Here is a 24803-nt window from a genome sequence, read left to right as displayed (position 1 = left end):
TCCTCTCCTCTCCTCTCCTCTCCTCCACTAGCTGGTGTATTTTTTCAGGTCCCTGGTCTTTCTGAAGGAGACAGCATACGGTCAGATAGCAAGCAGAAAAGCAGAGGAACCATTCCAGTGATTCAAACAAGACTTAAGCTAGATATAGGGTAGAGACATTCAATAATAATAAAAGCTTTCCTGGCTTTCCTTCCAGGCAGCTACATGAAAACAGCGAGGGGGTGAGATGGTTTTCATGGGTCAGCCCCAGATCTTTCTGGAGTCACGATGGTTGGGTAAGGGATGGTGATAGTGCTGCTCTTTCAGCACTTGGTTCATCACATTATTACTTTGATGAACACGAAATCCTCAGAAGTCAGGCCAATGATGGCTCATTTTACTATTTTATACTGAACTTCTGTTTTTCAAAACAAAGTGGATGATAGCTGCAGTTAAAGAACTGAACTGAGAATTTTTTATTAAAATTCCCACTGATATTTCCAAACTAGTAGAGGTTTGTCTTCCACACAGTGTTTTGATTCATACTGAGAATAGAGGACAGTGAACAGAGGAAAACAGGCTTTTCTACTGTTCTTTTCAACCTTGAGTCAGTTGCTGAATGAAACAAAGCAATGGATTATTTATGCACACACAGAAAAAGCTGTGGCTATGAAATTGCTTTCCTGTTTCAACTGTCTCCATTCAAAGACACTGAAATGAATGCACAAACATTGCTTTGAGCTAAGAGCTGTTTCTTATATATGTATACTTAGTAAAATAATGCTTTGCTTTTTGGAGAATTTTCTTAATAGACTTTCTATTAGAAAGGGAGGAGAGCAAAATGTGTTTTGGGACTTAAAATATTGATTCCCTCCCCTGTAATTTACATCAAAATCTACTGCACTTCTATTTTCATATACAACAAGGCATTCAGCTTTTTGAAAACTAAAATTAAAAACAAACAAAAAAGAACCAAGACTTGAATTGCCCTTCATTTAATGATACTTTCATGCCAGTGTAAACAAAATGTCAAATGAGGATGTCATAACCCTCCAAGGATTGTTAATGTGTTTGCATCATATAAAGTACTGTAGATCAGTGGCAAATCTGTCCTTAGTGGCAGTGAGTTATGAGGAAGGAGGAAAAGACTTTGATGTGGTTGACATGTAAATCACTATGACCACTTGGTAATAAATCAGGACAGGGAGGATAAAACCTTTTAATCTCAGCTCCAGCTCAACATGTTGCTAGTGGAGGCTTCTGTGGCCCAGGTGTGGACACTGCCCTTGGTTTTGTAGAGATTCTCTTGAGATAACTGCTTGAGTCTAACCTGATTCTTTCTGGATGGCATCCTGTCCCCTGGGCATGTTAAGGCACTACTCAGCTTGGTGTCATCTGCAAACTTGCTGAGAGTGCACTCAATTGCACTGTTGATATCACTGATGATGTTGAAGAGCGCAGTACTGATCCCTGAGGGACATCACTTGTCAGTGATCTCCATCCAGACACTGAGCCATTGACCACCATTCTCTGGCTATGATCTCACAACCAGATTCTTGTCCATCAAACAGTCCATCCATAGAACCCATACCTTTCCAATGTGTAGAGAAGAATGCTATGGGGGACCGTGTAAAAGGCCAGACAAATGACATCAGTGGTTCTTCTGTGATACAGAGATCATGGAGACTGACTCCTGTATGGACCCTTCCTGCAAGGAGCAGAGTCTAGGTGTTGTCTCTCTCTACCCAGCTGCGCGCCCTGGGGAGCAGTGCTGGTGCCCTGCTGACCCATGAGCTCTCCCAGTATGATCAAATGACCTCCAGTGTGGGACTGGGTGCTGTGGGCAGCTGGTGCTCAGCACACCATTGTCCAGTGGATGGAAGGAAGTGTCACTGGAGAATACCACCAGTCTGGGGGGTCAGGAGCAGCAAGCAGGCCAGGGTTTGCGACACTCTGGGTCAGAAAGGTAGCTTAGCCACAAGCTAACATGGGGCTTTTACCACCTCAGAGTCAGCACTACTCACCTGCTTCATGCAGCTTCTGCAGTTTCCTGTAGTTATCCATGGATTTTTTTCATGTATCCAGTTTACACTAAATGTATTATATGTGTATGCATAAATACAATTACACATTTTGCACTTCTATTTATACACCTGCTTTACACAGAATTAGTCTGTGGTTTTGGCGAAAGGGCCTCTGTGTGCTCCTGGTGTTTGGTTTTGCTAATTTCATTGTCTGCATGTTCCCCAACCCTGCTTTGAGACTGCTCTGAAGTCACAAGGCAAAATCCTCCTGAGGCCAATTAATTAGCCACATGCCCTTTTTCTCCAAAATGCCATTTTCATTTTGCATTCCATAATTATTTACTTGCCCATGTCTTATCCTCACATCTGTAAGTTCCATACACTGGGTACTGCTGCTGCACACAGCCTTCCTATACACACCTACTGAGGCACTGCTCCAGAGCATGCTGGCTGATGTGGGGCCACCTCAGCCCTGCTACTCCTGGTACTTTTCTACTCTTCCTGTTGGGCCAGGTAAGGCTCAAAAAACAAACAAACAAACAAACAACAAAAAAAAAAAAGCACAAAAAGAAAACCAAACTCAGCTCAGTTTTGGTTAACTACTGTAAAAGTTCTCTTTCTTTCTTTTTAAGATGTAGGATACGCCTCTGTAAGAAGGTACACTTATGTGCACTGCTCAAATAAAGAGCAGCCAGGGGAGTTCACGTGAGCCGAGGAAAAGAATAAAAAACCCATTACATGAAAAAGAAGATAAGGATATTTCTTGGGAGTTACCTGTCCAAGAAGATGGAAGTCGAGTTCTTCGATCATTTCAGTTTGTCAGATTCCAGAGCTGCTCCTTTCATGTGGAACTGTCTATTGCAATAAGCTCTGACCCATAATAAAACAGAGGGAATAAGTACATTTTCTTAGCCACCACAAATGGAGGGCTGGCCTGGAGCCACCAATCCAGAAGTCACTTCACATTTTGAAGCAAATTTTGAAAAGCCCTGCAGTCATAAGCAGAAAGAAATGAGAAAAATTGAAGAGACATTAGAAGAAAAAAAAATAGCAAATCAAGGAAGATTTTTGGATTCATAAAAGCAAGAACACCTGGGTGAAAGTGTCCACTGTTAAATGCTATTATTAATAGAGGGTTACGGAACAAGAAAAAAGAAGAGATGAAGAAAGAAGAGATTTATCCTGCAATGCTGTGTGCTGGTATACTCCAGAGAAGAGATCAACATGAGAGTTGCCTTTTGGAGAAAGGGAGCACAGTTAGTGCAGTGTTCAAGGCTGGCTGCACTTTGCAGGACTGCATGGCTGACTGCACTCCTCCGACCACTACAAATTAAGGAACACTGCTTTTCATGATTGCCTTCTGGTCCTCCCTTCCCTCATACAAGATTCTCCAAGCACATCATGGACACAGTCTTCAGGCTCTTGTGGTGAGACAGGGTGTGCCCAGACCCCCACTGCTGCCTTAGCTGGCACTCAGCAAGGAGAAGCTGGGGTGGTGGCATGCAGTGGAGGACATGAGAGGTTTTGTGCAGCTGCTTGCTAGCACAGATCAGTGGCTGCCTGCTTAATGGGCTCAGAACCTCCTCATCCTCTTTCTGTGCTTGGACCTTGTCACCCAGTGCCAGCTGGCAGGCACAAACTCTATGTATACCTACGTCCACTTTGCTGGTGGAGTACAAAAGTGGGTATGATGAACCTCCTACCTCCTGCAAGCAAAGTTGTTGTGCATCAGGGACAAGTAGATTGCTGTGAACACTGAGCTGATGGCACGAGATTCCTGGAAGAGGAAAGCCTGCAATGACTGTTTTGCAGCAGGAGTCATAGCATCATGGAAACATTAAGGTTGGAACAGACCATGTCCAACCATCAGTCCATCACTGACTGCATCCCTTAGTGTGCCATACCTACACAGTTCTTGAGCACCCATAAGGACAGTGACTCCATTACCTCCCTGGGCAGAACCTGACCAGTCTTTCTGAGACAAAGTTTTTCCTCATATCAATCCTGAACCTCCCCTCATTAACTTAAGGCCATTCCCTCTCATCCTATTGCTAGTTGAGTGGGAGAAGAGACTGACCCCCACATCACCACAATATTTCAGGCAGTTGCAGAGAGAAATAAGGTCTCTTCTTCTCCAAATGGAGCAATCTGAGCTCCCTCAGCTGTTCCCCATTAGACTTCAGAGCCCTCAGCAGATTTGTTGACCTTCTCTGGATGCTCTCCAGAGTCTCAATGTCTTTCTTACAGTGCGGAGCCAAAACAGGAATCAAACAGAGGCAAGCTGCCTTTGGCACAGTGCATGACCCACATGGCAAGTTGGGCAGGGCAGAGGAGCCTGAAGACTTGGTGCAGGGTCAGCTCTGGCACATGTGGAGACCTGGGCACAGTGGAGCAGGAGGCTGTTGTCTGGATGGCAGTCCTCTCCTCCCAGCTGCAGGTGGCCTGAAACTGTTGTGGGAATTACACATGCCAGCCCTACAATTGATTTACCCCTAGCTTTCCACTGAATAAACTGAAGGAGGGATTTTTTCTACAGAGTTTTCTTAAACAGCTGTATATTTGGAGGTGAGTGCCTCCCAGGAGGGACCATGCTTTTCCAATAGCTTCCTGATTTACAGTCTTCACCACACCTCCTCTGTATGCCATCTACACTGCCAAACAACATTTCTGGGCCAAGGACTTTACCTTTTCCTGATTGTCTTCTTCTGTCTTCCAGCAATTATTTTATGTATGACTTCTCTTTTGTTCTTAAGACAAGGAAACTTTGCAAGTAAAATGCTCCTGCTTGCTTGCATAGCAGTTTCATCTGGGCTTGTGTTACAGTTTCTCTGCTTAAAAATGGAAGATTTGAAGTACTCTCTCATAGGGTAATGTTCCATCAACTTCAGCTACTCATGTGAAACATCTGTGCATTTCTTTTTCTGCAGAAAGCCAGAGGAGCACACCTTCTTCCCAGGGACAGCCATCTCCAGCTCTGTCCCTGGCATCTCCGGAAATCTCCATCAGAGGAAGAGAGATGCTCCAGACATCAATCATACACCTAGACCACAGTCCTGCTCCCTTCCCCGCAGTGCCTCCTGCTTCCTTGGCAGGACAAACCAACCCACAACCTGCTGAGACAGTCCATGCCCATCACAACCTGCTGGCTTGCTCCACAGTGAGGAGCAAGGGCTGAAGGACTGGTGTAGACCCATCTTTGCTCCAGCACAGGTTTCCCATAAGCTGCAGGTCCTTCTGCTGGGGCTGTCCCCACTGTGTGCTTGTAGAGTTTGACCCATGAATGCAAAGGCAGTTGCCACAGGAGAAGATGTGGGATGGACATATGGGCATCCATGACATCCCTTCTGCTTTAGGGACTGAGGAGAGGCACCTCAACAGATGCCAGTGTACTTCTGCAGACATCACTGTCAAGACTTGGCCCTCTCTTTGACTGCAGATGAAGTCTCTGCGAAAATCAGTGCAGCTCCATATGTTAATTCTGGCCTGTGACCTTCTCTGTAGTGAAATGTGTTCCTCCAGGAGGGCAACACTGTGGTCAGAGTCCTGCAACAGGAAGCAGGCGGTTGTCCTTGAGCAAATAGCTGTGTTGTCTGCATGTGTTTCTGCAAGGAAGCAGCTGCCTGCTGCTAATGCAATTTGGATTAGCAGACATTTGCTGGTCAGAGGCATCACAGACTGATCACCAGCAAGCATATAAAAGGTGGCTTCTGCCAGGTCCTTGGGGGAGGATTGTGTCCTCCCCTGCAGTGGCTGAAGTTTTTATTTGGCTGAGAGTTTATTGAACTTGTTGGGAAGTCTTGAGGAATTCCCTAAGAGATGGAAAGAGCAAAGACATGGGAAATGCAAATTTGCAAACACTTCCACTGCCTTTGCTGTGACCTGCATTATGCTAAGACATGCTGCATCCCCACAAGCATTCCCACTAGACTTGGTTATCAGCAGTCCCTTTGCTGCACTCCTTGTCCACAGGTTCTTTCAGTCCCTGCTCTCAGAAGGTGATGCTGAGCATTGGTGCAGAAGAGGGCACTGTGAGACTGATTCAGGGTCAAATCTGCCATTAGAAGAGCTGGCATATATGGCTGGTCTGTGCACTGAGGGGTACAGCTGTTGTCTTTCAGAAGAGAGCTGAGGAACAAAGGACACAAAGCTATGGAGCCTCAGAGCATGTGGCACTGTGCCTGCTAAAATCATTAACAGAAGGAAGCTTTAATTAAAAAATGCTAGTTACCAAAGATACAAGTGACTTTCAGGTGCTGTTGGATTTCTGTTGAAAGCCACAGCAAAACCCTGCAGAAATCAGTGAGCCTGTGTTTCTGGATTGCAAACGGAGTGTAGTATTCAGCTTTCTCACACCTCCTCAAAAAGAGCAAGCACTTCAAGTAAACCCCAGTGTTTACTACATGGCAAGTCAACACACACACTAAAGCTTTGGACTGTTCAGGTCTGAGCCAGGCTTGCTTCTCTAGATGGAATATTAAGATTACCACTTACATTGACAGTCATCACCACCCACATGATAACCCTGCATCCTTCCCTTTCAACTGAATGCCACTTGAAGAGAGCAGTTGAAATCCACAGTGCGTGAGGCTTTTGGGTCCTTATTCAAATTGTTTCATTGTGAGATGCTTAAAAGCACTTTAAAGTGCATTTTGCTCTCCACTCTATTTGCAGCAGGATTAAGGGAGGCAGAGGCAAGTGCAATTGAAATTCCATGGATGATATCTTGTGTAAGAGTGGGAGCTCTGTTTTATCAAGTGCTACAGATAACCTGCATGCACAGAGACAGAAATGGTAGCACAGAGGGTGCAGGAAAGCAGCAACACAGCCGTGTTCTCTGTTACCAGCATTTAGCTACTAAATGGAGAAGGAGATTACAGTTAAAAATAGCAGCAGAACAGCATGGTCATCAAGCAGCCCTGTAAGAGGCAGGCACTGGCTGGAGCTATTGTCCATCTGCCTACCTTAAGTTACCAGGGCACAGCAGAGCAGAGACAGCTTCCACCTCCTTTCCCCAAGGGATGTCTAGATCCCTAAGACAGACAAATAGGATACCTGAGTTGACAGGGACAGAGACAGTGAGCAGCAGAAGAGGAACACTGCCAGATAGCAGGATCAAGGTCAGCGTGAGCAGCTTTGGCTATGCGGCACCCAGGGTCTGAGCAGGAGGAGCAGAGAGGTGGGAAGGGAGGGGCTGAGAGGGGGAGAGTTGGGGACCACTAGTGGTGATGTGGGAAAATCACAGAGGACAACAAAGAACAGATGGGATGACGTAGGCACAACTGAGGCCATGCCTGGGATGGGGTGCAGGGGAAGAGTAGGGCAGGACAGTAAGCAAAAAGAAATACGGACAGTGGGGGCACAGGTGAGTGCTGCCTGCTGCATGAAGATCTCATGTTTGTTCAAAGAGAAAACAAGGTTGCAGTGATATAGACGAGATTAAAAAAAAGATGATTTGGAGGATATAAGACTCATGGATGAGAATGTGACATCATTGACGACAACATTTTCACACCTTGGAGAAATCTGTGTTGCCCCCTTAGATGAGCAACAGCAGCAGAGATACAGGTTTTGAATTTTGGGTGGTATGGTGTGGAGCCAGGAGTTGGACTCCATGATCCTTGAGGGTCCCTTCTAACTTGCAATATTCTATGGTTCTGTGATGTTCTATGATAAGAGACCTGACTCCTTTAAGTCCCATGCATTGCAGGGAAGAGATGAGTGTACAGCAAATAAGATGCAGCAGGAAAAACCATGGTGCAGCTAAGCATGATGAGCCTAACTCTCCTCATGCACAAGAAGCTGGGGAGTGCAAAATGACTTTCTGACTCTGTCTTGCAGCTGCCATAATTGAAATTCACTGGAGCAGATAAATTTTGCCCTGAAGGCTGATTTCCTGCTTCTTTCTGGAGAGCAGCAACCTCTGGTGTGTCACCTTACATCCCAGACTGACCAGCTGGGAGCAAGCTGGAGCAAGAGGGTCAGGTACCATCACCGCCACTGGTGGACCTTCTCCTGTCCTGGATTTGGGTGAGTGACAAGGTGAGATTCTCATCTGCTCATGCTTGGCATGGCACTCACACTCTGGCTGCATCCAGCAGGGGAATCATGCCAGGTTCTGGACCCATAGCCTGCAGAGGAGCAAACATTGTCAGAAGCCAGCCCCTCTGGGAGGATGAGAACCATGAGCATCCATTAGAAGGCTGACGAACAGGCAGCAACCATTTTTGAGGAAGGCATCAAACCGTACAGCAGCTGTGGCTGGCACTGCAGTTGAGCTCAGTCCAGAGCCAGCCAGGAGATGGAGAGGGCATGAAGGCAGTGGGAGCAGAAAGGGAAGTTTGAAGATGTTCTCCCATCAGCAGCGCCTCTCAGCAACCAGCACTGGCCTAGGAAGTGCCTCTGAAGGCCCCAGGATTTCTTTCTTTCTCAGAAGATGCACTTCTTGCTGATGGCTTGCTTGAGGGCCAGAACAGACAAAAAAGTGAGTCATTTGCTTTTATAATGTAAAATAAAACCCAAAACATGTTGCAAATTTCTTGACACAGCTGCAGGAATCCTGGCACTAGGCTTGCTGTCAGGGCTGTGGGAGCACAGCCCAGGGAGCAGAGCTCATCCCTGCAGGATGCAGGAGGAGCAGGCATTGCTGGATATTAAAAAGCTTCCCTAACAGGCTGTGTGCAGCTCGGGCCCCAGCAAGCTCTTCTTCTAGAAATGCATCAAAATGGTTTGCAGCAAAATATGTGTGGCTGTTTTGGTGTACTGGTCTTCATGGGCAGGGGAAAGAGCAGTGACATGGGTGAAGGCATGAGCTGAGCCAGTGAGCTGCTTGAGGATGATATCACGGGTCTGTGCACAGCATTCTGCAGATAAACGGCTGCTGATGGCAGCCTGTGGTGAAAGTCACTGCTGGCTTCTTTGCAACATTGCTTAATTGGATACACCTTCAGTTTTAGGGAATAAGCATTTCCTGTGATGCTATTTTGGTATCAAATTTACCAGCAGTCTCTTTGAAGTAGGGTTACAATGAAGCACTGATCTCATTAGCTAATTGTGCTTGCTAGTCAATGGTTATCTATTTCACAGCCAAATTACAATGGTTAGCCAACGAGTGCTTTCAGTTCCCCCTGGATTTCAATATTGTGACTGCAAAGGAGGGAACAGAATAGCCGATGAAGCTGTTAAAGTTTACTCTTGATGCTGCCTATGCCTTGTAGTGAGCTGTGGCCTTAGGCTGCAAGTTGGCAGGGCTCATCTGGAAGCAGTCATTGAAGCATTTTAATATGAAAAATTAACCCTTTGGCTCAAGAGCAGCCACATTTTTCTGGTCTAGTATGTTTCCACTAAATAATCACTAAATCAAGCACCATTTGCAAAGTATACAGACACGACATGCTCAGCACCAATCGCCTGCGGTGCTGCTGATATTACAGCACAATGGTGTTTGTCCTGGTTTGATATGGTGCCTTTTTCCTTCTCAGACCCCCTAACAGTGTCTCTCTCAGTAGAGGAAGCAAGGACAGCTTTGATCTTTTGCAGAAGTAAGATGCTGAAGGACAGCTTCTCCAGCAGCCCCTTCTGCTGCACATTCAATGATCCTAGACCATAGAGGCTTGTCTGTCTTCTTGCAGTTTTCCCATATAGGTCTATGCAAAAGCCTAATTCTCGCCAAAGATGACCTAATTCTTTTTAATTGCCAGCAGAAGCTTTGTTATTCCAGGGAAGCTGTAATTGGTAGATGCAAACAGAAAAGCAAACACATTGCAAAGAAACGTGCTGCTTCTCAGGCACTTCTGGGAAGCTCAGAAATGCACATCCCTGTGCCGGGTCTTTGTTTGTTTGTGGGTTTTGAGAGAATCATGCTTTGATACAGTTTTTGAGCTTCAACACAGCCAAGTGAGAACCCCAAATGCCCTCTGTGCTGCAGCGCCCTCCCGAAGCTTCCTGCCCTTGTGCTGTTTCACAGGGGATGGATCCAACACCTGAGTGTTCAAATCAACCTCTGGCCTTCCTGCAGGCTTCCTGCAGGCTGCAGGAGTGTGCTCACAAGAACGGGGCAGTCCTCTGCAGCCCTCCTATGAGGCATGGTGAAACAGGCAGCAAACTCCTGGAAACCCCCTTCCTGTCTCTAGAAATGTTTCAGCATTTGATTCGGTTTGCACTCACCTTCTTGGCACTCCCATCAGCCAGACAGCAAGCACAGGGACTGTGGGCAGTGGACTCCAGCCCCAGAGCAGGTGGTGCTGAGCAGCCGTGGGAAGCCAGGCTGTGTCCAGTCACAGAGCTGCCCCATGGAGCAGGGAGGAGGGACACGGCAGGCCCTGCCACACCACCCTGCTCCAACCAACACTGCCAATACCTGCTGGCTTTTCTCTGCTCAGGGCTTGCACTCCTCCAGGGCTTTGTGCTTAGAACCGGAAGACAGCTAAGAGCTGTCAGAAAAGTAATTAAAATCACGTGACATCTCGCTGCTTCTGGGACTGTGGAAGACTCATATTTTGTTTTTCTTTTTTCCCCCAGCATGTCAGAGGATTCAGGTTTGTTTTTCCTTCTTCAAAGCACGTAAGAGTCAAACACCCGCTCACCCGTTTCTTTACCTCCCACTTGATTACTGCCAGCTCGGGTGGCCAAACAAAACAATTCAGAGCTTCTGCCATCAGCTTTGCTTCCACCTTTGACTCCTTTAACAAGGGTCTTACAACGTCTGCCCTTACAGCACATTTTCTTATACACTGACAAATGAGGAATGAGTCAGGTGCAGAGTATGACAGTAGGTGTCAGAAGAGCAGCTTCTGTAGGTGCTCTGTATGCAGTGCAAGCTTCATCTACTTCACACACCCATAATTTAAACAGTAATTAGAAATTCTAAATAATCTCTCCCTAGGCACTGGCTAATCTTCATTAAACATCTGAATACCAGCGACTAAAACTGGGTCAGCTCCTTGGTGGTGCCTCCTGTGGGAGGAAGGAGCTGTGGCTGGAGGGGAGGAACTGCTGGGAGAATTCGGTCTGTGGCACGCTGAAGGTCACAGCCCCATAGAAGGCCAAGACCTCCTCTGCTGATGAACAGCATCTACTGTACCTCTCCTGCTCCAGGCAACCAAACCCACCCAGCCAAGCTACGCAGCCTCATCCTTTTAACAGACACGAAAAAGATGTTCTCAGACGAGGGGGCGCACCTTCAGGAAACTGTCTGTGTACAGAGGCCCTTTCCATCCCGACCTCATTCATTCACTGCTTTGCCACAATGGCTTCAACATCAGAGCTGGAAGTGGCTCCCAGGTGAATTAAACCATGTTATGTTAATGCAGTGCTGATGTGGTTTGCAGTAAATAATTATACAAAGAGAAAACATTGTTCAGCTTGGCATATTAGCTTATAGAAAAAAAATTGGCAGCCAGAGAAAGCAGAAACTAGGCGTGCCCACTGGAAGATGAGGAGGATTAACGTGCATTTGCACACATCTCTGCTAATAAGATTACACAGATGTGGCTATGAATTGCTTCTGTTCACCACCCATCTGTAGCTTTCTGAGCTCTTCAGAACATCTCTGCAGAACAGAGACCCTGCTTACAGAGCGGGGAACGCGTATAAAACATTTTTTAATGAGGAGCTGGCTCCAAGTAAGTCGGGGCAGCACTGGGATGAAAAGTTTGCACAGCTATCAAGATACAGAACAGGACTTCCTTCACCTTTCCCCACTTCTCATTTCCCCAAAATTGTCTCTGTAGGACAAAGCACATTACCAGGTAGCAGGTGCAGGTAGCCTTAGCAGCCCTGACAGGGCTGTGAGCAAAAGACTCTGCATGTGCACGATGGAAGGTGAAGGCTCATCAACCTGCTCAGTGTGGGTCTGACCCTTCAGGAGCCTGCATTGTGGAGAAGCCAAGGAACCTGGCCACGGGGGAGACTTCATCTGTATGTGCAGCATAGAGTTAACGAGGCATATTCATACCCCTTAGAAATAAGCTGAGGAGCAAAAGATTTTTGAGAAGAAAGACAACACAAACACATTTGCTCTACAAAACCCCATTCAGCCCACCCAGCCCAGCAGAGTGCTTGTACAGCATGGCTTTTCTTGGCACCAGGACAAGTGAGGGAGACAAAAAGCCACGCACAGCACTGCGGCAGCTTCCCATCTAGAGGGCAGGCTGCCACAGAGCACAGAAGCCGAGACACAGACCTGGGCAGACTCTTGCTTGCTTTCAGGGCTGTCAGATAGCATTTCTATGAGGAAAGGTGGCTCCTTGCACTCCACAGAGACAGAAAGACTTTCTTATTTAACCAAAAAACAAACTTTATTTTGATACATTAAAAAATCTATACATTTCTTAGACTAAAATACAGTTTTGCATCAGTATTCTGGCACAATGTCAGTTTACACAGAAAATCTAAGATTAGATCAGCACTGTTATATTTCCCTTCTCTTCCTGCGTTCACAGCTTGCAGTATAAAACATTTCTAGTTCTCAGACAACAATAAGCAGTCTCACATTTATTTTTCCCATTCCAAAAGGAGGTGGCATTCCACTGGAAAAATGGAGCAGTTGTTAATTTATTTTAGTTGAATGTACATTATTCAACCAGTCCAGGGGTTTAACTTCCCTGTTAGAACTGTGAGTGAAAGAGGATGAAAAACTCTTTTACATGAAGCTTTGATGGGCTATGACAACACAAGAATTTTTTTGAGTACTGTCAAGCCTTTAACATTTGTTTGGAAGATTTTCCTTTTTCCTTACCACAGTTACTGTAACCAGCAACACAATCCAAAGTATAAAAATAATTCCTTTCCGTAAGACTGTACTTTTCTTGCTCTGAAGAGCAAAATAAAAGCAGGGCACAGGGGACACTGCTGTGAGATGTCTGTGAAATGGAACGTGAATTTTCTTTACTATGAAGATTCTGTGAACTATTTTCTACCTGTGAAACTCTGCTCTCCACGGCTCCACTGGCCTCCGGCATTTGCTCCCTGGCCTATATCAGAAACAAAACAAACTTTTGTTGTGTTCTTCCTCCTCTCCCCCTCCACACAGATGACCCCACAGCTGTTTTTCTAAGGAGATACTCTACAGTTTGAGCAGGGACGGATCCATCCAGTACCAACACCGGAGCACACACAGTACTTATTTTAAAGATAAAAATCATGAGTTTCACAGGGACTCCAGTCAGTGCTCAGCTTTCACTGGATTTCAGGAGTCTTCAGCTTCACAATCACACTAGACCTTTCTGAAGTGGTCGTTACCTGCCCATATTTCAGTGAAACAAGAGGGGAGAGGTGGCACACTTCAGGAGTGGTGACTACCACTGCTACCGTAGTACTTCAGAGGTGCCAGAGGTGTCTCTGGAACTTCAGACATTTGGCTAATTCTGCAGTTACCTATTACTTTAGCTCAAAATTCTTGCACCTTTGATTCTGGAGGGAGCCCTACAATTTTCCAGATAATTACCAAATGCTTAAAACACCAAATTGTGCTTCAGTATATTCTCATATCACGTGATGGCCTCAGTGAGACAAGGGAGTAGAATGTGATGGAGTTTCTTACTTTTCTGTAGTTCTGGTTTAGCTGATTTCTCTCAAATGAATGCCAAGTATTTTAGCCTCCCAATGGATATTTTAGATGTATTCATGCTACCTATTATCCCTGGAAATATTCTCATAATCCTAATGTCCCTAAAGAGCTTTGGCTTGGTTGCATCAGCTTGCAAACACTGCAAGATACCTCGCAGTTCCATCCCAGACCAGAAATTTTGCCTTCTGTGTATGACCCACATCATAAGAGATAAAACTCATATCTTCTCTCATCTCTCTAAATATAAAAAAAAATAAAAATAAAAAAAAAATCTTGAGAACAGTATTTGCTACAGAGCACAAGAAATATAAAGTTACTAATCTCCATTATCTCTCTTGTAATGTGATGGAATTAACAGCAGAGGTGAAAACAGTTGGAAGAGCACTGAAAAAATTTGATATTTGGAGTAAACTTCCATTGTCCCAACAAAAAGCCGAGCGCAAGAAATGCTTCACGTAAGTCTGTTGGGTTTTGTTCTGTGAAACAGTATTTGTTTCCATGGAGGGGAAGGAGTTTCCTCCTTTGGGAAGGAGCTATATTTTTTCACAAAGATGAAACAGAACTTCAGTAGTGACAACGTGACACACAAGCTGTTCAAGAAACAATGGGCTTGAGATTCAGTAAACAGTATCTGCACAGGCAAAGCCATGATTTACAAAACTGGGATGCGCACCGTTAGGTATCTACTTTTAAACTCTAACGTTCCTTAAAATGACTGTGCGATGTCCAGTACATCATGTAATATGCATTCAGAACCAAATGATCACTGGATGGTGATGACGAGTATATGTCTGCTACATGCATTTATTCTGACTCTGTAACATACATTCATAGAATACATCATAACTACTCAGAGCAAACCACTAAAGTGCAGGCCCTGAGGGCACATTAAATATGTTGTCTTCAGCGCTGGCTGCTCAGTTGCCAGGACGCTGATACAGACAGGGCTCATTTCTGCTTTACATCCCCATTTTGTGCTGAAAGAGTAAGAGTCAGCATACCCTGCTCCCTCCCTAAAGGGAGCACTGTGGAGCAGACTCATCGCCTACTCTGAAAAAAGCCCTTTCAGAAAGAAGTAACCACCCTGAGAAGGTGCTGTACAGAAATGTGGGAAGTGAGTCTTGGGTTAACATTTAGGTAAGTGGACCAGGGGCCTGGGTTTGGCTGGAACAGAGATAATTTTCTTTACAGGAGCCCATATGGTACTGTTTTAGATCTGTGATCAGAGCAGCATTGGTAGCACACAGTGTACAAACCCACTGCTGAGCGGTGCTCCCATAGGGTCATGGCCTTCTCTGTCTCTCCCTTCCTGCAGAGAAGGCTGGGGGTGGGCAAGGGCTGAGAGGGGACACAGCTGGGAAAGCTGGCCCAGACCACACAAAAAATACTCTGTGCCATGGAATATTACTCTCAAATTAAAAAAAAAAAACAAAAACAAAAACAAAAAAAAAAACAGTGGGAGGGAGAGAGTCTTCCAAAGCAGCCATTATTCAGAGATTGACTGGGCATCAGTCTGCTGGTGGGACGTGGTGAGCGATTGCCTTTGCAACACTTGGTTGATGATGTTTTTTTCTCCCCTTTGATTTTTTCCCATTATTAATGAGCTGTCTTTACCACAACCCATATTCTGATTCTTCCCCAGTCTTCCTGGAAAGGAAGGCACAAAAGGAGCAGGGGCTTACCTGGCAGGCAGGGTAAACCCCACAACAGTATGTACTTGATTTTCCACTTGATGGTTTTCCACCATTCTAGGACATGCTTCCTTATACTGAACATCCTTGTCTTACTACACCAAGCTAAGGCCACACGTAAAACCGAATCTTGTTTTTGGCAGGTGGGAGTACAAACACAAGCTCATGGAAGGCTGAAGATACAGTTCTAAATTGGCCATACCATGTGCTGACTTTAGCTGCAAAGCAGCACTGGAATTGTTAAAGTAATGCATTTCACTCCTTATCACAGCAAGCACAGTGATGGAGTGGTATCGCACACACAAAAAGAATCTCAGAATTTCAGCTCTGCACCTACTCCCCCTCCCATTCAGTCCAGGTGATATCATTGCCTTGGGAAGGTGAGAAGGCACAGGCTAAGTTTGGTGGGACAGGGGGAGCTGACACTTAGCTGCTTGGTACTCCTTCACTGAAAGAGCAATACAGAAATGAGAGCTAAAAGAACAACTAGGATTCTTTAGGGTTGAAAGAATCAAAGGGTTGGAAAGAACCTCATCTAGTTCAAACCTCTGCCAAAGCAACAATAACACGTTGCTCAGCCTCCAAATAAGACAGAGGATAACAAAATGAAAATAATTAAACAATTAAAAGAACAGCAAGCTTTTTTCCTTTGGAGCCTAGCTGATTAGAGGCTATGTGCCAGACTGCCTGCAGAAACCAAATGCTGGGAACCAGTAATAACTGCACTGGCTCATATCACCAGTCCTCAAGCACTGCTTGGTTCAGTGGGCTTTCCAAGCAGATTATTTCTGTATCTCCTCCTCCTGCAGTGTTATTCCCAGTGCACCACACTCTAAGTGGCGCAGACTGCTTTCCACAAGGCAGTCCATATACTGATGGCAAAACGAGTATTTAATCCATCTCAATTGGAAGTCCCCAGCACCTTTACTACAACTACGGATTTACATTTCAAGTGTTCTCCACCACTCCCTTAAAGGGGGAGGAAAGCAAAGTTTAAGCTTGTCCTGAAAAGCTTTTTTAGACTCCAGTCTTCTATTTATCTCCTTGCACAAGACCACGCTGGAAGAGGATAGCTTACAGTCTGGTTGCAATTCTCCTTAAAGAACATTTAAAAGCTTTGAAGGGCCACTGGAAAGCCTGCATGTTGATGGAATGCAGTTTGGCATCACTGAAAAGCTCAGCGTGCCAGATACACACAAGAATGGTGCATATGATTTTATTAAGAACTCTGTAATGATATAGGTTTGTCACTTAAACTTTACAGCTACCCATAGAAAAGTGTTGCCTGTATCTCTTAAACACCATGTAAATAAATCAAATTTGTTCTTAAAACAGGATAAACTGCTATAAAAATGGTGCACAGTCAAGTCATACAAAAATACAAAATTTGTTTCCAATTGCAGTTCTAGTTGCGATCGCAGAGAAAAGCTCCCACTTCCAGTGAGCAGAGAGCACAAACTTGCAGAACTTGTGACAGCAGATAATTGTTGTAAAAATGAGCAGAATCCAAGGCTTTGATCAAAGCACCTCCAATAATTTCCAACAAGACGGAAATTACAGTTCTCTGGAAGCAACTGGGTATGTGAGAAGTCTCTTAGCCTTGGAATCCAGTTTCTAGGATTCACATGAGCCAGTTTTCGAATTTCTGTTGCTAAACCCCACTGATCTACACAGACAACAGTGTTCAGTGCAACTGCAGCTTCAGCAACCAGCTTTAAAAGCAGGAATGCTTTCTCTCCACAAGCTTAAGGCTGTTACAGGGCTTCTTTTAGATAGCCTGACTTCTAGCTTACACTGAGAGGCCTCGCCAGTCAGTGCTCCAGTCTGAACCCTAGGCTGAAGTTCTAGTTCAATTAACACACACATACACACAAATGTATCTTACAACTTCACTACTTTAGAGAGCCCTCCTGATGTCAGAGGAGCTGATGTGGTTTGGTTAAATAAGTGTCTTGTGCTTGCAAGACTGGTTAATTCTGTCCTCCCATCTCCCCAGCAGTTACCACCTCTAAACATATTTTCATTTTCTTTTCATACAGTTTGCTTTCTGTGATATGAAAACAGTAAGTCTTTTTAATTGGCTTACTGAAAGAAAACTAAACAAGTGTAAGTATCAAATGATTTCTAGAAGCAAAGGTGAAACATTTCACTATTGCCAAAAGGTAAGAGCACTGATTAGTTACATGACACTCTATTTTTTAAATGTCTGATCCTCTGAGAGGAAGCACAGAGAACAGCTTACTCTTTAAACCATAAGTACAACTGAGTTTCTTTAACTAGACATACCTCTTCACTCCATTGCAAAGCTTCCACAGAAGGGCTTTTCTCTTTCAAAAGGTTTTCTTGAATGGAGTGATCAAACCATTGAGGCATTATTTATTTGTACAGAGCTTATATTTAGTGCAATAAGTTTAAAAATTCTGCTCTGCAGTATTAACTTTACATTAACAAAAATAGTTTTCTTAAAAAAATCGTAACAAAAGGACTATATAGCATTGACAGATCATGAATTCTTAGCAAATACACTTTTAACCATTCACCAGTACATCAGGCTGAACAAAATATTAGCATTCATATCTGGTGAACTTCCAGACTGAAAGAAATGCAATTATCTCAGAACCATACTACTACTGCTTTTTCTTTTTTTTTCTTTTTTTAAAATAAAAACAAAACAAAACACGTTCTCTTATCATTATTCGATGACTTCAAATAACTATCCCAGGCAGTTACACTTCCAAAGAAACGTACCTCTGCCCTTTCCTGTTTCAACCACCTGCTACAGTACATAGAAATATGGGTGAAACAATAGGCAAGGAATGGTCCCTTACACATCCCAAACCTCTCTGACATTAAATGAAATGAACTACAGAGTACTTGTTTGTACAGTATGACAGTTCATTTCTCCTTCCATCCTCAGCATGTTTACATCCAGTCATGAATTAATCATGAGTATGACTAAGACTGAGCTTTAATAACCTGTTCTTTGAATTGCTCATATGGAGAATCTATGTCCCTAAAGGAGCACTGTTGACGTTTGAAGGAGGCTACTGAATCTGGGGCAGGGTGGGGGGCGAGGAATTGGTAAGAGGGTAAGTAGGGTAAAACATGAAGTAAATTGCATATAAAAATCATTATTCCCCATTTTCTAGTTTCTGCTGAATAGGAGATGCAAGGGCTCCCACACATGTGAATACCTGAGGAGTCGGTTATTGTGATATCTGATACTGATAAACAAAATTGGGCCCTGCCAGGGCCGTAGAATAAAATGACTGCTTACAAACCAGTTAGAACTGAAGTAACTCACGCTAAAACTACCTTTTAGAAAGCTAAATTCAATACTGTTCTTGATTTGAAGATTTTGCTTATGTGTAGCTGTCCTAAATTTAATGCAAATTTACACAAACTAAACAAAAAACTCTCAGCAGATTAGCCATGTCATTGGAAATCTGTCTCGAAACCCAATCATCATTAAAATTATCTTTACAATGATTCCTCCTCCAGATTGTGAAATATCAAGCCGATAAGAATCAACAGTTCTGTGACTACAATGAATAAATTTTAAAAAATGGAACAATGATAAAGCTGCTTGTAAAAGCCACCCGTATGAAAAGAGTACATGTTTCACAAAAATAATTGTTAAAAAAAGTATTAAATCCCTGTTCCTTTTCTCTGATTTTGGCTGATTATTTATATATATATATATATATATTTATATATATATATATATGTATATATATATTGTTTTGGAATGTCAATGGGTTCCAATATGGCTGGCTAGTTTCAAGATGAACTTGCTCCAGAGGCCTAGAAAACAAAGTCATACAGTATAGTCTTAGACAAATGCCATAGGTCAAGGAGAAACTGAGTCAAAAGGGTCACTGGAAACCATAAAGAAAGTAGAGAAAGGTTTTCCTGGCAGTCTCTTTGGAGACCAAATGTTCTAAATGTTTCCTCACCTCTGGTATCTATCTATCTAAAATACAAACGCATTTAGGGTGCTCCACTTTTAGAACTGTCACACCTAGAAAGTAACCATTTCGAGAAAACTGAGGCAAAATACTGAAGATTATTTGTTAGAATTTTTTTTGTTTGTTTTGAAGAAAAATTAATCTGATTTTGAAACATCCAATTTTGGGGCTACAGGTACTACAGTTACAGAACAGACCTATTAATGATCCTAATCCGACATATCTGAAACCTTTATCGGTGCTTTGGTGCAAGGTCTCAGAGACTTCCCAGATGTAATAACTGCCACTACCTATGCTGTGCACAGCCCTTGTCAGGAAGTTGGGACTTAATATTTATCTTATTCATCTGGGTTTAACACCCCAACACGGGTACCTCTTGAGAAAACAAGGCCCCATCCATTCCAAACAAGACTATCAAATGAGCACCAGAAATGGGAGTAATTCAGCACATGACACTCAAGAGCTCAGCATCTTCTCCAGCAGTTCTGATCACTGCTAGGCTCAGTTGCCTAGAGTCATGTTTCTACAATAACAAAAAAGATGCTTGACTTGCCAGTACTTCCTTTGCCTTTTTACGAGGGGAATGGATATAAGCTTTCATAATGAAGCTTTAGGTGTCAAGTACAGGTCAGAGTACTGCTCTGTGCAAGCAGTGAGGAAAGCATAAGCAGAAAACCACTTAATCTCTAATTCAAACTACTGATTCACATTAACATAAAATTTTTGAAGGATAATATTTGTAAATGTGACTAGAGGGTCTGCAAACCCAATTTTCAATCATTTTAATGGCAGCTTCATTGTTAGACCACTTTGAAAATCCTAACGTAAGTGTCTGAACAGCTAGAATTACTCCCTGAAGGAAACAGTAAACGAGCATAGAATTTGTTTTTAAAATGTACAGACACAGAAGCATTTAGGCGTAAGCAAATCTAGAAACTGGTATGCTATAATGAAATAGCAAAACACGCAAAGCTACACATCTATCAATTCTACAGCAGGAACTCATTCCAGCTAGGTCAGAAAGTGCTCATGCAACATGGCCTCAGGTATATAACTAAAAAAATTCTAGTTATTAGCATACACCTATTCGGATCCCATTAGATTAACAGACTGTCCACTTGGTGAAGAACTGAGTTAGGCCCCTCTGAGAAATTAATGATTGAAGATGACTGTATTTCACAAAGTCATACTGCATGATGACAAGTCATACCTTGCCCAGCCTGGCTTTCCATCGTATGCTCTCAGTTCTCCACCTTCCAAACTGATCCACCTATCTGTTACTTGTACCATGTAAGGCTGTTCCTTATTCCAGGCTACTGAGACATGCAATGCCTTCCTAATAGGCACATCATAAGTAAGACAGGCTGCGGAAGCATAGATGATGCACTGTTCACTGTCTGCATATTTGACAGTGTGAGATGGAAAGAGCACACAAAGAGACAAGCAACATAAGTAGTTGGCAATAAAAACAAACAACTGGGAGAAATGTCATTTGAGCAGGTTGAAAGGAATTACTGTACACAATCCCTTGGCACTCTATAAAATAATTTGGTGACAGCTTTAAATGCCTGGTTCTACTTTGCAACAATGGATGTGCTCAGTAGTATTCCTCAGGCTTTTACAGTGTTTGTAAAACAAAAATAGCTTATTTCAAGAATGGAAAGCAGATTGAAGTCAGAATAGTCAAACAAATTCCAGAGTCATATTATTTTGAAAATTCTCAGAAGTTAAGATTATCTGTATAGCTCACAGCATTCACTATTAAGCCTGATGAAACAATATTGTTTCATTTGTTTCATATGACACAGTTCCTTTCATCTTACTTTTACAGGAGATGGTCTCAGCTGTGACAAAAACTCTGCCATCCAGGTGATAGGCAAGCTCACAAACAGAAAAAGCAGAACGTCTTGAGTGATACAGAGAACAAAAACTTCTCCTGAAGAAGTGCAGTCAGTAAAGACAAAGAGGGAGAGGAAGTAAAAGTGAAACTCTTGGAGGATGGCCACCTCCTCATCTGCACCTACCATTGGTTTTAGCTCTCTGCCCTCAGCTCCACCTCCCCGGCCAGCTTCTCTCATAGATTTCCTACTATTCTCCACAAATTCCTGAAAAACAGCAGTAACATGAAAAGTGCTTTCTCAGAGCAGACTTCAAATATCTAATCTAAATACAAAACTTCAGAGATGTAACTGCTCAAAAAGTCAGTGCAACTTCCTTCTTCCACTTCTTCGGAGTAAAATTGTTCATAAAATATCAAAAGAGCCACCACACGGTTCTCCACCATCAAATTCTGAAGAAACAACCATGTGTCATGGGGTGCCATTACAACTTCTGTAATGTCCACAAAGTTCCCCTTTTTTGGGGGAAGGAAGGTAGGAGGGCAATTGTCACAAAACTAAATTGCAGTTACTAAATCCTGTCCTAAGAATTAAGTGCAATGGCAGAACACCATTAAAGAGAAGGACTTGGAGATAATTACTTGTGAAGTCTTGTTTATTTTCCTGACTTCCCTGAAAGCACATTCTTTAAATTTTCCCCAATCAAAACTACTTACTCAAAGATGAACTGAGGTGCTTTTCATCTATTTTCTCCTCTTAAAGGCAAGCACTCAGTATCAAATTTCAGTAAACTTTCACTACTAGCACTTTGTGATACCAACTGCTGACTAGCGAAAACTGCAATGTTTTTGTGATTGATCTTCGCTGTCTTCTTAGACAGCATGCTGCATTTTACTGCTCTGTACTAAAATGCAAGTCATCAGATAGCACTCCCTTTTACCATATACCCTAAATTCTGTAGTGTTTTGCCAGCAATTAATGTTAAATTCTTGGCACAACTTTCCAACAAGTTAGTCAGAAAAAAAATTACACTAAGAAATCACAAGTGTCATCCTCAAGTGATCCTCATCCTCAACCACAAGTGTCAGCCTACATCTGGGTGTGAAAAGGGCCACTTAAAGTGGTAAAACATTACCAAGAAGTAAATCATCTACTCATCAACAAACTGAACAATTTGAGGGGCAGAATTTTTGTGTCTCATTCTCCAGGTAGACTGAACAGGGAATAAGACAGAACAACAAAAACTGAACTGTGCAAAGGGTCTTGACATAGAATCTAGGCTCCTGCACAGAACATAAAACCAGTAGCTTTTATGCACGACATATTTCAAGTTGCTGTCCATTTGAAAAGAAAAACTTCAATGTGGTTACTAACTGTACGTGAGGTAGAATATTCTGATGTTTATTTTCTTCCACGTCACAAGGGAGGTCCTTTTTAGGAAAGAACAACTAGCAAATCTTTCCATACTGTTTTGCTGCCTTCTCTTCTGCACTGCATCATTTACAAGAAATGATACCCAAAGGTATGATTCTGTATGAGGGCTGCTCATCTAGCTGATGGCAAGTTTAAGTCAGCATTGATAACTGCAAATCAGGGAGGCCTTACTACTTATCTAATGCGCATCACAGCACTCCTGGCTGATCAAGTCATGAATAAGACAGTGAGGTAACCTAAATTAAAAAAAAATAAATAAATAAAATTATACCCAGCTAGTGCATTCATTGCACTCTCAAGACATCCACCTTATGGAACTATACGCTTTGACTCAGAGAGCTATGTGAACTTACCATGAGAACTTTGTCCATGTAGAATTCCCTCCCAGGGCTTCCATCATTGTATTTTGTATCGATGGCAAAACATAAGAAAAGGACATCAACAACCATTTCATAAATGGAAAGGAAGCAGTGAGCAACCAGGAACGCAAAGAGGCAGACAATTATGAGAGGCAGCACCCAGGTAGTGTAATCTCGTTGATAATTCAGCAACATAATCCCGGCCAAACCTGTACTGCAGACAATCAGGACCTGAAGTGGAAAACATAAATCATCAAAAGGCTTTTATCATTACTATTGTCATAGTTCAAGTTACGCTTTCCTTGCTTTGCCAATCCTATAACTAGAGGTTGCAGATGCTAGCAATGATAGCATCTTTAGACCATTGACTCCCCACCTCTCTGAATAGAAATGACGTTTTATTTGTTAGCCCAGCAAATGAAAATCAAAATAGTTTCAAACACATCCTTCAATACACAAGGTATTTTTCAGGTCCAATTACATTTATATCCAACTGGTAATAGTTCTAGTATTACAGAATATTCTTACAACAAAAGAACATTACTCTTAAAATTATTAATAAAAGACAGAACCAGATGTTACAGAACAACATAGGTGCAACTGTGCCTGGTTTTGGTTTGTTTGTCTTGGGGGGGGTGAAGCTTGGGGCAATGGCATGGTTTTTACTTTGCTGTAGGAATTAACTTAGCCAAAACATCTTCCAAGTTTGTCTTTACTGACTTGACTCCATACAGAGAAAGGAGATTAGAATTGGAAATGATCAGATTTGACTATAGGTCAGATTAGAATGGTTTTACTGTACAAAATGTGCATCATATGTTTCTGTAAAACTACGGAGGTATTTCCTTAGGTATCAGCTTCATCTTTCAGAATAACAACTGTTGTGGATACTCAACATTTTTAACATTTATGAACCTTTTATTACGAACTGCAGCTGAAACTCAAACTGAAGAATAAGTCAGCTTAACTGTATCATGAAAACACAGGGCTGGATTGTAGAGGAGATGGAGTGGAAACCTAGCACTGTTCAGTTGATACTATTTTTAACAAACTGCACTGTTCATTTCAACATTTCTGTTACTGGTGTATTTCTTTAATAATCTTAAAAGAGATCCTTTACAGGAGATGTTCTCTAACACATTTCAGACTCCTCCACAAAACTGCATTATGTATTTTATGATTCCTAGAGCATTTATATTTTCATTGTATATTTACTTCTCCACACATCTCATTGATTTAGTTACTGGATTAAAGCTCAGTGCGCTGAAGTCTGATTTAACAGAAGAAGAAGAATTGTAATAAGGAAAACAGTTCAACTAGTGGGAAAATGTCAGGTGATTTAAGTGGACAAGTATCAAATTCTAGTAAATAATGGCAGTTATTTGCTATAAAACTATCAGTAATTAAATCCTCAGAAAGCTAGTAATTTACTGGATTACAGATCTCTATCACAAAATCGTTCAGGTTGGAAAATACGTCCCACATCAAGTCCAACCATCAACCCATCACCATTACACACACTAAATCATGCTCATTAGTGCCACACCTACATGGTCTTGAATACCTCAAGAGAAAGTGATTCCAACACCTCCCTATGCAGCGTGTTCAAACACCTCCCCATTCTTTCTGAGAAGTTTTTCATAATACTCAACCTGCATCTTCCATGGCAAAACTGAAGGCCATTCCTTCTTATCAGGATTCTGTTATCTGGGTGAAGAAGCTGACTTCCACCTCTCTACAATCTCCTTTCAAATCACTGCACAGAGCATTAATGTCTCCCAGAAGCCTCCTCTTCTCCAATTTAAACAATCCCAGTTCCCTCAACTAATTCTCCTGAGACATGGCCTTCAGACACTTCATTGCTCTTCTCTGGACATGCTTCAGAGCCTCAATGCCCCTCTTGTACAGGGGGACCCAAACTAAACATGCTACTTCAGGTATGGT

The 24803-nt window shown here is 42.9% G+C and overlaps 1 protein-coding gene across 2 annotated transcripts in view; it reads right to left on the bottom strand.

The window, feature by feature from the left end:
* Nucleotides 1-2722: 2722 nt before the first annotated feature.
* SLC44A1 (solute carrier family 44 member 1) overlaps nucleotides 2723-24803 on the bottom strand; it is a 76354-nt gene continuing 54273 nt past the window's right edge. The window contains exons 14-16 of one of the 2 annotated variants that reach the window (XM_042822910.1): nucleotides 22854-23090; nucleotides 21253-21333; nucleotides 2723-2992 (exon numbers count right to left, since the gene is read on the bottom strand). In XM_042822910.1, coding sequence (XP_042678844.1) covers nucleotides 2912-2992; nucleotides 21253-21333; nucleotides 22854-23090 — 399 coding nt within the window. In that variant the 3' untranslated portion in view covers nucleotides 2723-2911. Of the gene's footprint in view, nucleotides 2993-17635; nucleotides 19065-21252; nucleotides 21334-22853; nucleotides 23091-24803 lie in introns of those variants that run through there. The other variant, XM_042822911.1, reaches the window with a different exon arrangement.

The sequence above is a fragment of the Centrocercus urophasianus genome, unplaced genomic scaffold (assembly GCF_019232065.1).
Source record: "Centrocercus urophasianus isolate 14NV4802_14NV808 unplaced genomic scaffold, USGS_Curo_1.0 seq_21, whole genome shotgun sequence".
Classification (NCBI taxonomy): Eukaryota; Metazoa; Chordata; class Aves; order Galliformes; family Phasianidae; genus Centrocercus; species Centrocercus urophasianus.
Note: the sequence above shows the minus strand (reverse complement) of the source record. Positions and strands in the feature narration are given on the sequence as shown.